We start from the raw sequence: 16176 nt of genomic DNA on the forward strand, positions 1-16176 counted from the left end.
CTGTCAGCGGTTGTTTAACACCTGCTGCTAATTCAAGAAACACGCCCACGTTACCTGGTGATAGACTTGTAGTCAAGACCACCTAATCCGAGACCAAGACAAGACCAAGACCAGAGGGTATCGAGACCAAGACAAGACCAAGACCAGAGGGTATCGAGACCAAGACAAGACCAAGACCAAGTTGAGACAAGACCAAGACCGAGTCAAGACGAGACCAAGACCAAGACCGAGACCGAGACAAAAAAAGTCTTTAAACTGCAGCCAGATGCTATTCTATGCAGGACACCTTAAACTAGTTTTTTATTTAAGCAGCAAGGTAGAACAAAGTCGGGCCTGTATCAAGACACAGGGACTAAACCCCAATTCAACCAGACCCAGAACTGATCCGGAATTAAAACAGGACTACAACAGTTCAAAATCAGGACTACTGAGGACTTAACCAAGACAGAACCAGAATCAGAACTAGATGATAGTAGCACTAAAAAATCATCATAGACCTGCACTACACTTATTTTTTAATTCTACCAAAGTACAATATTTAGATTGAGAAAAGTTTATATAATTATTTAGCCTTGTTGTGCAAACAAGCCTGCATAACTTAATAAATATAGAATTTGAAAAGTAACAAATGGTATCTAAAAAGAAACACTAGGTACGAGATACAGTTCTGATGAGTTTTGGCAAACAACCATTTGACTAACATGTGTGTCTCACCTGCTCTTTTTCATCTCTGTTCTGTCCTCATTCTCTCTCTCTCCCTCTCTGTTTCTCTCTCTCCCTCTTTGTGCTGACAATCAAGCCAAACACCAACATCATCAAATATACAGTTGAAACCAGATATTTATGTACTCTTCAGATAAAAACACAAACACTTTTTTAATTGTAACATCAAATCAGACTAAATGTTTATTTTTTTTTAAAAAAAAAACACATTTGTTAACTTTAAGAGTAAAGAGAGAAACTATCTGTATTTCTTAATTGCAAATGGCACCAAATTGTATTCAAAATTGAGCCACACTTATGGAGCTCGACAATTCTTTTCCTGATGTTTTGGTTGACATCTCTTTATTTTTCCCATGTCACAGAAACAGGCTCTGTGTTTTGCCTTATATGCATCCACAGGTGTGCCACCAATTTACTCACATGGACTCTACTAACCTATCAGAAGCTTCTTCAGCTCAGAATGGAATCGTCTGGAGTTTTCTTATTAATTAACAATAAACTTAGTGTATATGTACTCCTAAATTTGATGAAAGTGATTAAAATAGACAGTTCCCTCTTTTTATTCTGACATTTAACTAATTCAAAAGATATTTCAACATTTATTTATCTAAAACAAAAGTTTACTCTAAATTGATGTTTAACAGTAAAAAAAAGTTTTTATGTTTTCTCCATAAAGTGTATGTAAATATCTGGTTTCAAGTGTGAATATACTGCTGTGTATTGAAAATCCTCTTGTTTTGCATAGATATACTAAACAACATCCAAAGCATAATATATAAAATAACATCTACCTGAGTTTTTTCTTTGAAAGAAGCTCCTTATGTCCATTGTTGTGTTCATCAGTACACAATTGAAACCGATTTAGAGAGTTTGTTTAGCCGTGGAGGCAGGGGCGGAGCGTGGGGGTGGCTTACTGGGCTTAAGCCCGGGTTGTTTTGTCAGAAGCCCAGGGTATTTTGGAGTGTAATTTTTTCATAGTTAGATGCCTGGCTGACAACTGTATAAAACAAAAAGTACACACAATATTCGAAGCACATAGTGCACACTGTGGGAATTTACGACTGTGCGTGAATCCCCCCCTGATATTGGTATGATCCAAGCTCAGGCACTAAGCGACTGAGCGAGGGGGCGGGGCAGCTGCTGCCCGTGAGTGCGGTGTTGGAGAGACGGAGCCAGCCATACTAAGGAGAGCTTAAGTTTGACCAGGTACCAAAGAAAATCATTCGTACTGTACAAATAATGTATATATGACGGTGCATCACGAAAGATTGATATCAAACTGATCACTTGACCAATATTACGTTACTTGCTCTTCAAGTGAATCAACAAATGGCGAAATGAAAAGCCGAACAAATGCTATTTTTTTTAGAGAGTCTTAGCTTACGTGTGTTTATTTCATATTTTCAGTTCTTACCCTCCCCGACAAAATCGGTTTCAGTTATGTACTGAAACATAAGAATGGACATTCGAGGGTTCTTTCAAAGAAAAAACTCAGGTAAATGTTATTTTATATATTATGCTTTGTATGTTGTTCAGTATATTTATATGCAAAACAAGAGGGATTTCAGTACACAGCAGGATATTCACATTTGAAACCAGATATTCTTCTGACAAAACAACCCGGGCTTAAGCCCAGTAAGCCACCCCCACGCTCCGCCCCTGCCTCCACGGCTAAACAAACTCTCTAAATCGGTTTCAATTGTGTACTGATGAACACAACAATGGACATAAGGAGCTTCTTTCAAAGAAAAAACTCAGGTAGATGTTATTTTATATATTATGCTTTGGATGTTGTTTAGTATATCTATGCAAAACAAGAGGATTTTCAATACACAGCAGTATATTCACACTTGAAACCAGATATTTACATACACTTTATGGAGAAAACATAAAAACTTTTTTTTACTGTTAAACATCAATTTAGAGTAAACTTTTGTTTTAGATAAATAAATGTTGAAATATCTTTTGAATTAGTTAAATGTCAGAATAAAAAGAGGGAACTGTCTATTTTAATCACTTTCATCAAATTTAGGAGTACATATACACTAAGTTTATTGTTAATTAATAAGAAACTCCAGACGATTCAATTCTGAGCTGAAGAAGCTTCTGATAGGTTCGTAGAGTCCATGTGAGTAAATTGGTGGCACACCTGTGGATGCATATAAGGCAAAACACAGAGCCTGTTTCTGTGACATGGGAACATCAAGAGATGTCAATCAAAACACCAGGAAAAGATCTGTGGAGCTCCATAAGTGTGGCTCAGTTTTGAATACAATTTGGTGCCATTTGCAATTAAGAAATACAGATAGTTTCTCTCTTTACTCTTAAAGTTAACAAATATGTTTTTTTTTTTAAAAATAAACATTTAGTCTGATTTGATGTTACAATTAAAAAAGTGTTTGTGTTTTTATCTGAAGAGTTTGTAAATATCTGTATATTTGATGATTGTCAGCACAAAGAGAGAGAGAGGAACAGAGAGGGAGAGAGAGGAGAATGAGGACAGAACAGAGATGGAACAAGAGCTGGGGCCCGTTCTTCGTACGTCGCTCACTACATCCAAGATCAAACCATCGCGCTAACCGTGAGCTCGCTAATCCGGTTCCCCGAACACACCTGTTGTCGACGATTAGTACTGCTGGACGCAGTAATGTGACATCACTGGGTGTCGTAAAAGGGGCTACGCATCGATAGTAGAAACATTGATCGGCAACCCGCTGATTGGTCGGCGAAAATGTCGAAGGGGCGCGCTCGGTATTTTCCGGCAGCAGAGCAAGAACTCTTGATTGAGGGATTTCAGGAGTTTCAGAGTTTAATTAAAACGCAAGGGAACACTGCAAAGGCTGCAAAAGCAAGGAGTGAGGGCTGGCAGAAAGTTGCTGACAAATTAAACTCGTAAGTAATTTAATCATAACAATAATAATGGAGTGGATTGATATAGCGCTTTTCAAGGCACCCAAAGCGCATGACAATACCACTATTCAGTCACTTTATTATTTATTCATAGATTTATTATATTACACTATATTATCCAATATTATATTACATTATATTATATTGTTATATTATATCCCCTTTCACATTAGAGCCACAACAGGACCCACTAGAACATGGGAACAAGTAAAAGTGGAATATAAGAATATCCTACAGAATGGTAATATTTATCGCTTATATTGCTTTTCGTCTCTTGGAAAGAGACCCTGAAATAATCTGTTTGTTTGTTCATAACAGCAACCAAGAAAAGGGCGGAGCAAAAAAAGACAGGTGGTGGTCCTGCACCCCCTCGTCAACAAGTTGGTTAAGTGAATAATACCCTCACGGGAATATCGATATCTCTCTATGAGCACACTGTCGCGCTGAGCTAAAGGATCCTGTCTGTCCCGCAATATACGCTGGATACTGAGGACTCTCCTTATCAATCTTGCACCTTCCTCAATGGGTGGCTCGCGTAAACGGACAGGACATGGCTGCGACAGACTTCCCAAATCCACCTTCGCTTTTATAGCCGTGGTCTCTCATCTTGATTACACGAAGTAATTTACAATTACTACTCTGAAATATGAATTACATCTGTAATAATCACATACATGTAATAGAATGTTAATAGTACATTTCCCGTTTTTAGGATATGACCTGTATGTATCTGTGTGAAATCAATAAAAGGATCAAGTGCTGCATTATCTTTAGTTACATTGATGTTATTTATTTATGTTGAAACAGTGGTGGAATATCGCTGTTGCTTTCGTATAAATGAAGCGGACATACCTGCGTGGCCGCGATCTAATCCTGTTTACATAAAGTAAACCTGCTCCCGAGCAGGTTTACGCTTACGGCTCTGTTGCTATGACAGCAAGTCCCGGATGAGCTTCGGGGAACCGAACGATCCAAGATCACGCGAAATCGTCAACAATCTAATCCAGCTAACTTACCTAGCGAGGTACGAAGAACGGGCCCCAGGTGAGACACACATGTTAGTCAAATGGTTGTTTACCAAAAGTATCACTGTATCATAGGTCCTCATGTATCTCGTACCTAGTGTTTCTTTTTAGGTTTGTTATTTTTCAAATTCTATATTTATTAAGTTATGCAGGCTTGTTTGCACAACAAGGCTAAATAATTATATAAACTTTTCTCAATCTAAATATTGTACTTTGGTAAAATTAAAAAATAAATGTAGTGCAAGTCTATGATGATTTTTAGTGCTACTATCATCTAGTTCTGATTCTGTCTTGGTTAAGTCCCAAGTAGTCCTGATTTTGAACTGTTGTAGTCCTGTTTTAATTCTGGATCAGTTCTGGGTCTGGTTGAATTGGGGTTTAGTCCCTGTGTCTTGATACAGCCCTGATTTTGTTCTGCCTTGCTGCTTAATTAAAAAACTAGTTTAAGGTGTCCTGTATATGTGATATATATTTTTCCCTATATGAAGTCATTCTTTTTTGAACAAAACTCAAAACAGAGCCTATTAATCTTTCAGTCATTTCTACCCCCCCCCCAAGGGAAAAAAAAAAATCCCACATGCATACTACCCTTTTGGGCTAAGCCCCGGGTGTTTCAAATGTCTGGCTCCGCCTCTGCGTGGAGGGTAACAACTGAAAATATGAAATGTAAGCTAAGACTCTCTAAAAAAATCAGCATTGCTGTTCGGCTTTTTATTTATCCATTTGTTGATTCACTCGAAGAGCAAGTAACGCAACCAAGTGATCAGTTTGATATCAATCTTTTGTGATACACCGTCATATTTACATTATTAGTTCAGTACGAATGATTTGCTTTGGTGCCTGGTCAAACTTAAGCTCTCCTCTGTCTGCAGCAAACTCGCAGGCAGCAGCTTCTCCCCCCTCGCTCACATGGGTGCTGTGCTCAGTCGCCCAGTGCCTGAGCTCGGATCATACCAAAATTAGGGGGAATTTACGACGGTGCACTCTGTGCTTCGTGTGTTGTTTTTGTTTTATACAGTTGTCAGTCAGGCATCTAACTAAAAAATTACACTCCAAAAGACCCCATGCTTCTGAAAAAATGACCCGGGCTTAAGCCCAGTAAGCCACCCCCCCGCTCCGCTGATGGTTAACTCCAAATCTTCCGAACACTATGTCGATTTGAGAACGCAAGACCGAAACAGCGAGACCAAGACCGAGACCAAGACAAAAGTCCGTCGAGACCAAGACGAGACCAAGACCACGTAAAAGTGGTCTCGAGACAAGACCGGTCTCGAGACATCCAACTCTACCTGGTGATAGTCACAATTTAACTGGGCAGCCGGTGCTCGATATAAAGCAATGTCAGCGCATTTTTCTGCACAAGATAAGTAAATATAGTTTTTTTCCCGAATGCAGAGCTGCTGGAGCTTGTTTCCCAACAGAGCACTTTATAGGCAAACCTACTTTATCAGCGGCTGATGTCCAATCACCGGCACAGCTTTGAAACCTCACCTGAATTTGAGCTCTCAGTGGTTAAACGCTGGACTTAATTCACTCAGGTTTTGTTTGTCGGGTCACGTTTACTTCGCTGTTTTATTCACAACTGAGCAAATTGGTTTGGCTGAGGTTAAAGTTACGTTTCATAACTGCACAGTTTTAGAGATGTTTGATGGTTCACTGGCACATGTGTTAGACTGAACCATTCGCTTTTCTTTATCTGGTGTGTTTTGGATTTAACAGTGAATTTTAAGATTGAACTGACTTTTAAAAAGAGAAGGCGCATTTCCACTGAGAGGAGCAGAGTTTGCAACAGCATGTTCATCATCAAGACTGCAACCTGGACAGAAATATTATATCATCTGTTTTTTAATAGTTATTCAACTGTATTCTAAGCACCAGCAATCTGTTAGAATTTTTAGAGTTTACTTAACTAAAAATAAACGAGGTTAACATACAATTTGTGTGATTTTTTTTCTTTTCTTTTTTTTCTTTTTCGGTCACATGATGTTTAACTGTCAAAGGCTTGTTACAAACTATGAAACACATGGTGCAGACTTCTGGATGTTAGAAGAAAACTAATACTGCTCATGAATGAGACTAAAGGCAGGAAGGTGTCCTTTAAAACTAAACATGTTAATAGGACCTCCCTATTTATATCATAGTTTATGATATAGCACGTGTATTTCAGTAATAGCCTACTTATTTCAGTGTAGTGGTGAACAGTCACACAGCTCACGTGGGCGTTATCTGTGATACTCCTTAACTATAATTTATCCAAGTTAACTTCAGTTAACCATTCAGACAGTTCTTTTGCAATGAAAACCATAAACACCCATGCTCCTGGTAGGTTTCCGCTGTGTCAGCTGTTTACATTATAGGTGCTTATGCAGTAACCATGGTAACCACGGACTCTGAGCGGCTGGATCGACAGAGGTCAGACAACAATTTTACATATATGATCTTCAAACAGGACACAGCCATTATCCGTCCTGGCCTCATATCAAATGTGAACGCAGACTGAGTCTATGTTTGACGTTTGCTTTATATCTAATCTTCCTCTCAAACATTTAAACAGCAGCGAGTCTGCAGCTGAGGGAACACAAACTCAAATTGTCGGAACAGGTTTGCTCGTTTCTTGCGTGTATTCATTTGGTGATTTATTAAATGTGTAACTGTTATTCTAATCTGCTGCTGAGTCTCTTACGCTGATGAAAATGCAGAAAACACAGATCACGAACACCTGTTCAACCAATCACTTTCATTCCACTTTGATCTGCGACAAACTGACGGTTCATCTCTGTTACAGTGTTGCGTTAGACTGCTATATTTTTTTGTTCTTTATGCTGTAGATTTTCACGTCTCTGGAATAGTTGGCAGTAATAAGGATGATCTTCTGTAAAATCATATTGATATGACCCGTGACATATTCGTACATGTCAGTTAGACTAGTCAGCTGGGAAACTGTGTTAACTCATAGAGCTGAAGATATCGTGGATATGCTGACCTCGCTCCGTGGTGTACAGGGCCGTTTACCCTCATGATTACTATTCACAATAAAAATATTAGCCGAACATCATGAAGTCTGTATGTGTTTCATAGTGTCGAACAACCTTTGTACAGTTAAAGCCAGCAGTTACTACATGACGGAAACACCAACATTATCTCATTTATACGTTTATACGCAGGTCAAGCTGATTACTGAACAAAAACCCAAAGATCAGCTGTTAATCGAATTTATTTGCTCTCTCTCCTCCTTAAACATGTTTTTAATGTTAGTCATAATTCCGAATTGGCGACTGAAACACGTAGGACACATAAGAACATCAGGAAAAAAAACCCGATAAATATAACCTCAGTAAAAGAAGTCAGTGTCAGCGGGGGTTATTACAGCTGTGTACCGGGGCCTGCGCTTTGTCAGTGATAATAACAGCTCGATTGCTTGCGAGACGAGCGGGTCTATCCCACGCTTTGCCGTGAGACTGGGCAGACATCTCCGAAATCATCGAAGCACTTTTGCAAAGAGCAAAGTGCTAGAAACAATGGCCACCAGGCCAAAGCAATGGTTTTGACTCGATCAGTGTTAACCCTGCCCACTGAGTTTGATGGGTGAGGTTGACAGATAAAATTATTTCATGGTGAGACCTGAAGGAGTCAACTGTGCCAAAATGAATAAATTAAATAATTACTTAAATGTGTCAATAATTAATTAAAATGTGAAATAAATAAATAATTAATTAAATGTGTCAATAATTATTTAATTACATGTGTCGTAAATATTTATGTACCGTAATTACCGTAATTGTCGGGCTATAAGCTGCTACTTTTTGCACAAGCTTTGAACCCTGCGGCTTTTAGTCAGGTGTGGGTTCTCTAAGGATTGTCCATGATTTTTGTGATATTGTAAGAGGATTTGTTTTGTTTGTTCCGCTGTTGTACGGCACTACGTTGCCTGGCGGAAGGGCATGTGATCAGACACACAGTATCGGGGTTCAAGAGTGGTATGTTGGTCACATGTCCGTCCGCCAGGCAACGTAGTGCCGTACAAAGTAGCGCGAAAAACAAACTTCAAAGTAGCGCTACACGTTCAGCGGGAGGCGTGCATCACGAGCGGTGATAAACTTGCGAAAAGCAAGTTATGCTCAACTCCACCAGTGGATTCTGACAGCGTGGAAAAGTGTGAAAACATCCACGATCACCAACGGATTTCGAAGGGCTGACCTGCTGCATGATGGAAAGGAGGACACCGCCACGGCCCTTCTGAGGGTGTTCGACTCTGACAACGAGGATTTCTTTGGTTTTGAAAGTGACAACGAAGGAAAGAAGCGGAGAGTGGATGACGAAGCCACCCTGAGCCTGTTCGTTTCCGACACTGGAGAAGAGGACTTTGGTGGTGTTAGTGCGCAGGAAGAAGAGAAAGATGGTGGTGAATGACTGACTTTTCTTCTTGTTAAAGCCGTGTCACTGCACCTGAGCCTAAAAGGTAGTCCGAAGCTATTTTTCTGGTGTGCTGTAGGTTATTGTTATGTACTACATTTGTTACTCATTTATGAAGCACAGTACATGTTTCGTACTTGTAATTACCGCTACTTGTACATATGCCTAAAAAGTTATGCAAATATGTACTCCTAACTTGTTTTCAAAATATTAATAAAAGGGGTGTGTCTCCAAACAGCCATCTCTTTCCTGACAATTCCCTTTGTGCATATTCTCTTACATATGATAAGTCAACATTGAAACACCTGCGGCTTTTAGTCAGGTGCGGCTAATGTATGTACAAAACAAGATTTTGCCCTGATTTTAGCTTGCGCGGCTAATATTCAGGTGCGCTTTGTAGTCCAGAAAATACGGTAATTATTTCCGATTTTAATTAATTATTGCCACATTTAATTAATTATTTAATGGTGTATTTAATTAATTCATTATGGCAGTCCTGGTGTTCCATACATATGAGCTGACCATGTGACGTAGAAGAATACAAAGACATATTTTGTTGAATGCATTGAAACTGAGAACAAATTTTACCTTTTCCATGGCCACTTTGTGAATCATTTGTCCCAAATGTTCTGCTTCATCCTTTGAATCATCTTTAGATTCATCCTGTGTGGGTCTGCTATCATGTGTCCCATCCTTTTCAGATGCTGCCGCCATCTGTTTTAAGAGAAGACAACAATATGTTTGGCTCATTTTTGATAGATAGATTGTGGAAGCAGTGCGATTACGTCACCGCCACGTGACGACTGTCCCAACTCGAAGTGTACTTCAAATGCGCCGTCGATTTCCCCAAATATCAAGCGTGGTCCGGTGCACGCTTCGTGGTCCCATATATCCCACAATTCATAGCGCGGCGGTGGGTGTGGATAATTTTGCTGCAAAATACGGCAGAAGGCAGCGGCCGAAGAGTAAACTGTCAAAAGTAAGTACTGAATACTATGCCACTTTTTTTATGTGCGAATGTTTAATAATGAAGAACATGAAAACATTACTGTTGGCCGCATGTCGGCAAAGTTGTGTGACATTAGTGATGTTTGTACTTTCAGCGTTAACTTGGTTTTAAAGCCTCTACTTCTAAATATATATATAGTTGACCTTAATCTTACAGAGAATGTGATGATTTGATAGATAATTAAAATCAGTCGTATATCCACAAACACAACAAGCTGAAAGTCAGTGATGCTGCTCGGTTTGCAGTCCTGAATATCACGGCACAAGCAGGATTCACTGCACTGTTAATGTTAGCTATGTTATATTGCTGCCTCTGTTCGGTGGTGTCGAGCCAAACGGACTTTAACGTGTGTTTGAACGAGCTGACGGTTCACTCGTTAAGCTGAAAGAAAGATGCTTTAATCACAGGAATCACACATGTGTCCACTGTACCATCTGGGAACTCTTCTTGTTTAGCACTCGTAATAACACAAAGACTAAATCCTCCTTTTCTGGTGCTGTTTTGTAGCAGTATGTACGCCTGAGACTGTCACCTGTCTGTCTGTCCTGCACTCTCTCTCTCTGATTGTGTAATAAAAGTCTGAACATGTATTTATAAGTTACACTTGTAGAGGAGGAGGAGGAAGAGCCAGCAGCAGCTGACAGATGGAGAGAATAGACAGCCTGTTCCCTGTTTGTGGTTGACTGCTAGAAAAGTTTACAATAACTAACCGTCTGTCCTGAATCAGTCTTATTAGGTAATGTTAAAATAATTTTATAATAATTTGTGGGAGAAAGTACTCAGGGCCTTCAAGTTACACACTATAAAAGGCAGCAACAAGTTTAACATTCAGAAACCTAAAGTATGTATCAGCAGCAGAATGGACCTAAAAATAAATGTTTGTTTCAGTTCTATGAAGCTTTGAGTATTTTGGATTAGTAGTGTTTGTTGCATCATTTTGCTGTAATTGTTTATATGCTTTATATATTCTGAGGTAAGTTGATCTATAGTGTTACATCATATTCTATAAGGATGTTCTGTGTTTGTATACTTTCTGCCCAGTTTGACCCATTTAGCAGAAGTCAGCCTGTTTAAGGCTCTGATATCTATTTTGTATGACTTAAAGCAGTTATGACATGGTCTGAGTTTCTCACCCAATAAAGGAATATTTCATATATCAGTCTACTCTTCATTCTATCAGAAACAGTTATCACAGCTCGTACATTTTCTTTTTACACATAAAAGTAAGCATTGAGCCAAATGTAATAATGCCAACATATTAAACGAACAATATTTGTCTCTTATGTATAATACTGTCAAAGATACTTGTCTTTGAGTGAAGATTTAAGGTGATAGGAAATATAAATAACTGCAACTTGAATCTTTGACCCAGAGTTCAAGCTCACTGCTGTAATATGTATATAAATATATATATCATAATAATCTGACAATACATATATTATTGGCCATATTATATTTACATTACCACAGTGAGATGATTTTAGTCTCATGAACAACATTAGCTAATTGTTATTTACTAACTAATCTTAAAATGACTGTTCAGTACAGAAATGAAGCCCAACAATCATGTTTTACAGTCCTCTGGTCTCAGCCTCAGATACTCAACTAATCAAAGTGATGTCATGACAAAAATAAATGACCAACAAAACATTTTTTCTCCTTCATTTCTGTCAAACAAAGCTGGATGAAACGTTTCTCGCGGTTAGTATCATGGTTGTTAGGCAACCTGAACAGCACGACGAAGGCTAGACCGTCCCATTTCACAAGCCTCTCACTTCCGCACTTCTCGTACTTATAGTACGTAGTACGCGCACTCAACCGTGCAGACCCTGAATTGGGACACAGCCTGGTATGGCGTTATTTTTGTGCCACTATTCTGAGCGCACGTAAAAATTGAGAGCACATAAAAAAAGTTTGCAGGTACAAGTGTTGCATTTTGAGGAGAAATTTATTTTGAGCGAAGAAAAGCTGAATTTTAGTGAACAAAATTCATTCATGCGTGCAAAACATGTATTTCAGTGTTTGCTATTTTCCATACAAACACACACAACAGCAGCCCCTCTCGCTCGGTTTTTGCATTTGCGCTCGCTAACAACGTGTTGCTGGCGCTCTCAATATTTCTGCCCGTGCGCGCTCAACTCTTTCTCTACACCGTTATATTTGTGCCACAAAAACAGCCAGACAGGACAGGGTTAAAAAAAAAACCAACCAAAAACAAGCAAACGAAAAAAACCCGACAAGATACCTGTTTGTACTCATGTAACTTTTGAAAGTTAGCTTCATACCTGAGAGCTGGTACCTTCAAACTCGTCCTCCATGGTGCTTCTATCACTAAAACAATCCGCATAAGGCAAAGACTTTCAAAATAAGACAGGAAACAAGAAACCACTAAACAAAGATGGAGACACGAGACAGATACAGACTAGACACTGAACAGAAACTGCAAACTGCGGTCAAGTGAGCCCTCACTTACGAAGTCGCAGTCAAGCTAGCCGCCCCGCCAGCCGCACCTAAAATGTTGTTGCACTACTCTTACGCATATTACGGTATAGGTGCCGACTGGCTTAGAAACGCAGTGTTTTCTGTCCTGACACTATTTTACTTCACAATCCACTCCCAGTTTTGGTTAATCTCCACTTTCACCCCTGTGATCCACAGCCCAAATTACTGTATGATTCAGAGAAAATTAACAATAAAATTTACCCAATTTACTCAACTATACTTTTAATGTCCTCATCTTTGAGCTCAGATTACAGGAAAACTGAAAGAGGTGACGCAGATATCTCACTGGATTCTGACTCTGGGTGACCCCCACTCTGCATGCTGTGATCCACAGCCAAAATTACTGTACAGTTTTTGAGAAAATTGATAGTAAAATCTTCCCATTTTGCTTTACTGTACTCTACATATTGACATCTTTGATCTCCGATTACAGGAAAACTGTAAGAGGTGACGCAGATATTTCACTGGATTATGAATCTAGGCTGTCTCCACTCTGCACCCTGTGATCCACAGCCAAAATTACTGTACGGTTTTTGAGAAAATTGATAGTAAACTTTGCACAATTTACTCTACTGTACTCTATATATTCTCATCTTTGAGCTTAGATTACAGGAAAACTGTAAGAGGTGACGCAGATATCTCACTGGATTATGACTCTGGGTGACCCCCACTCTGCACCCTGTGATCCACAGCAAAAATTACTGTACAGTTTTTGAGAAAATTGATAGTAAAATCTTCCCATTTTGCTTTACTGTACTCTACATATTGACATCTTTGAGCTCAGATTACAGGAAAACTATAAGAGGTGACGCAGATATTTCACTGGATTCTGAATCTAGGCTGTCGCCACTCTTCACCCTGTCATCCACAGCCAAAATTACTGTACAGTTTTTGAGAAAATTCATGGTAAAATCTTCCCATTTTGCTTTACTGTACTCTACATATTGACATCTTTGAGCTCCGATTACAGGAAAACTATAAGAGGTGACGCAGATATTTCACTGGATTATGAATCTAGGCCATCTCCACTCTTCACCCTGTGATCCACAGCCAAAATTACTGTACGGATTTTGAGAAAATTGATAGTAAACTTTGCACAATTTACTCTACTGTACTCTATATATTCTCATCTTTGAGCTTAGATTACAGGAAAACTGAAAGAGGTGACGCAGATATCTCACTGGATTCTGACTCTGGGTGACCCCCACTCTGCATGCTGTGATCCACAGCCAAAATTACTGTACAGTTTTTGAGAAAATTGATAGTAAAATCTTCCCATTTTGCTTTACTGTACTCTACATATTGACATCTTTGATCTCCGATTACAGGAAAACTGTAAGAGGTGACGCAGATATTTCACTGGATTATGAATCTAGGCTGTCTCCACTCTGCACCCTGTGATCCACAGCCAAAATTACTGTACGGTTTTTGAGAAAATTGATAGTAAACTTTGCACAATTTACTCTACTGTACTCTATATATTCTCATCTTTGAGCTTAGATTACAGGAAAACTGTAAGAGGTGACGCAGATATCTCACTGGATTATGACTCTGGGTGACCCCCACTCTGCACCCTGTGATCCACAGCAAAAATTACTGTACAGTTTTTGAGAAAATTGATAGTAAAATCTTCCCATTTTGCTTTACTGTACTCTACATATTGACATCTTTGAGCTCAGATTACAGGAAAACTATAAGAGGTGACGCAGATATTTCACTGGATTCTGAATCTAGGCTGTCGCCACTCTTCACCCTGTCATCCACAGCCAAAATTACTGTACAGTTTTTGAGAAAATTCATGGTAAAATCTTCCCATTTTGCTTTACTGTACTCTACATATTGACATCTTTGAGCTCCGATTACAGGAAAACTATAAGAGGTGACGCAGATATTTCACTGGATTATGAATCTAGGCCATCTCCACTCTTCACCCTGTGATCCACAGCCAAAATTACTGTACGGATTTTGAGAAAATTGATAGTAAACTTTGCACAATTTACTCTACTGTACTCTATATATTCTCATCTTTGAGCTTAGATTACAGGAAAACTGTAAGAGGTGACGCAGATATCTCACTGGATTATGACTCTGGGTGACCCCCACTCTTCACCCTGTGATCCACAGCCAAAATTACTGTACGGTTTTTGAGAAAATTGATAGTAAACTTTGCACAATTTACTCTACTGTACTTTTAATATCCTCGTCTTTAACCTCAGATTACAGGAAAACTGTAAGAGGTGACGCAGATATTTCACTGGATTATGACTCTGGGTGACCCCCACTCTGCACCCTGTGATCCACAGCAAAAATTACTGTACGGATTTTGAGAAAATTGATAGTAAACTTTGCACAATTTACTGTACTATACTCTATATATTCTCATCTTTGAGATTAGATTACAGGAAAACCATAAGAGGTGACGCAGATATTTCACTGGATTATGAATCTAGGCTGTCTCCACTCTGCACCCTGTGATCCACAGCAAAAATTACTGTATGGATTTTGAGAAAATTGATAGTAAAATCTTCCCATTTTGCTTCACTGTACTCTACATATTGACATCTTTGAGTTCCGATTACAGGAAAACTGTAAGAGGTGACGCAGATATTTCACTGGATTCTGACTCTAGGCTGTCTCCACTCTGCACCCTGTGATCCACAGCCAAAATTACTGTACAGTTTTTGAGAAAATTGATAGTAAAATCTTCCCATTTTGCTTTACTGTACTCTACATATTGACATCTTTGAGTTCCGATTACAGGAAAACTGTAAGAGGTGACGCAGATATTTCACTGGATTCTGACTCTAGGCTGTCGCCACTCTTCACCCTGTGATCCACAGCCAAAATTACTGTACGGTTTTTGAGAAAATTGATAGTAAACTTTGCACAATTTACTCTACTGTACTCTATATATTCTCATCTTTGAGCTCAGATTACAGGAAAACTATAAGAGGTGACACAGATATCTCACTGGATTATGACTCTGGGTGACCCCCACTCTGCACCCTGTGATTGCTAACCCAAATTCTGATTTCCCACCTTAAATAGCAGCATTCCTTGTCCTCAGCCAGAAGTTAGGGCTCCACTTGCCACTTTCCACCTCTGCCTTAGCCCAGCGGCTTTACCCTTGGGGTCCCATCTTCTTCACTTCATCTCACCCGTTAGTCTGAGCTCACCGGGACTGAGTGACGCCGAGTAATCGTGACTGTGCCTGCCTTAGGTTGTCCCAGGGTTTCGAGGTGGGATCTTACCCGTCATGGGCTATCCAGCCTTCCATACTCGCCTGATACGGGGGCCAAGTGGGCAGGGGTATGAGGGGAGGGAACACACTGGCTCTGGAGTGTAAGCTGCTTCCTTCATTGCATCTTATATTAAACTATCTCACTTCTGATTCTTTCCTAGAATAATTTCACATATGGCACTTTGTGTATGTGTGTTTTCTATTCATTAATGTAATTATCAGTTATTTTCTCTCTTCATTTTACTTTTTTATCTGTTTGTTTATAACGTTCTACTTTAGTTCTACTAAATCCTGATGTAAAAACAACACCCTTATTTCACGCACACACTCTGCAGTTTGCCTACGCACACACT

At 39.3% G+C, this 16176-nt stretch overlaps 1 protein-coding gene across 8 annotated transcripts in view; it reads right to left on the minus strand.

The window, feature by feature from the left end:
• Window positions 1–15754, minus strand: part of LOC308411500 (UDP-N-acetylglucosamine transferase subunit ALG13-like) — a 49799-nt gene extending 34045 nt beyond the window's left edge. For 3 of the 8 annotated variants that reach the window (XM_080905414.1, XM_080905411.1, XM_080905410.1), the window contains exons 1-2: window positions 12366–12543; window positions 9660–9785 (exon numbers count right to left, since the gene is read on the minus strand). In XM_080905414.1, coding sequence (XP_080761540.1) covers window positions 9660–9785; window positions 12366–12398 — 159 coding nt within the window. In that variant the 5' untranslated portion in view covers window positions 12399–12543. The other 5 variants (XM_080905409.1, XM_080905407.1, XM_080905408.1 and 2 more) reach the window with 4 other exon arrangements.
• Window positions 15755–16176: the final 422 nt, after the last annotated feature.

The sequence above is a fragment of the Rhamphochromis sp. 'chilingali' genome (genome assembly GCF_963969265.1).
Source record: "Rhamphochromis sp. 'chilingali' genome assembly, chromosome: 15".
Lineage (NCBI taxonomy): Eukaryota > Metazoa > Chordata > Actinopteri > Cichliformes > Cichlidae > Rhamphochromis > Rhamphochromis sp. 'chilingali'.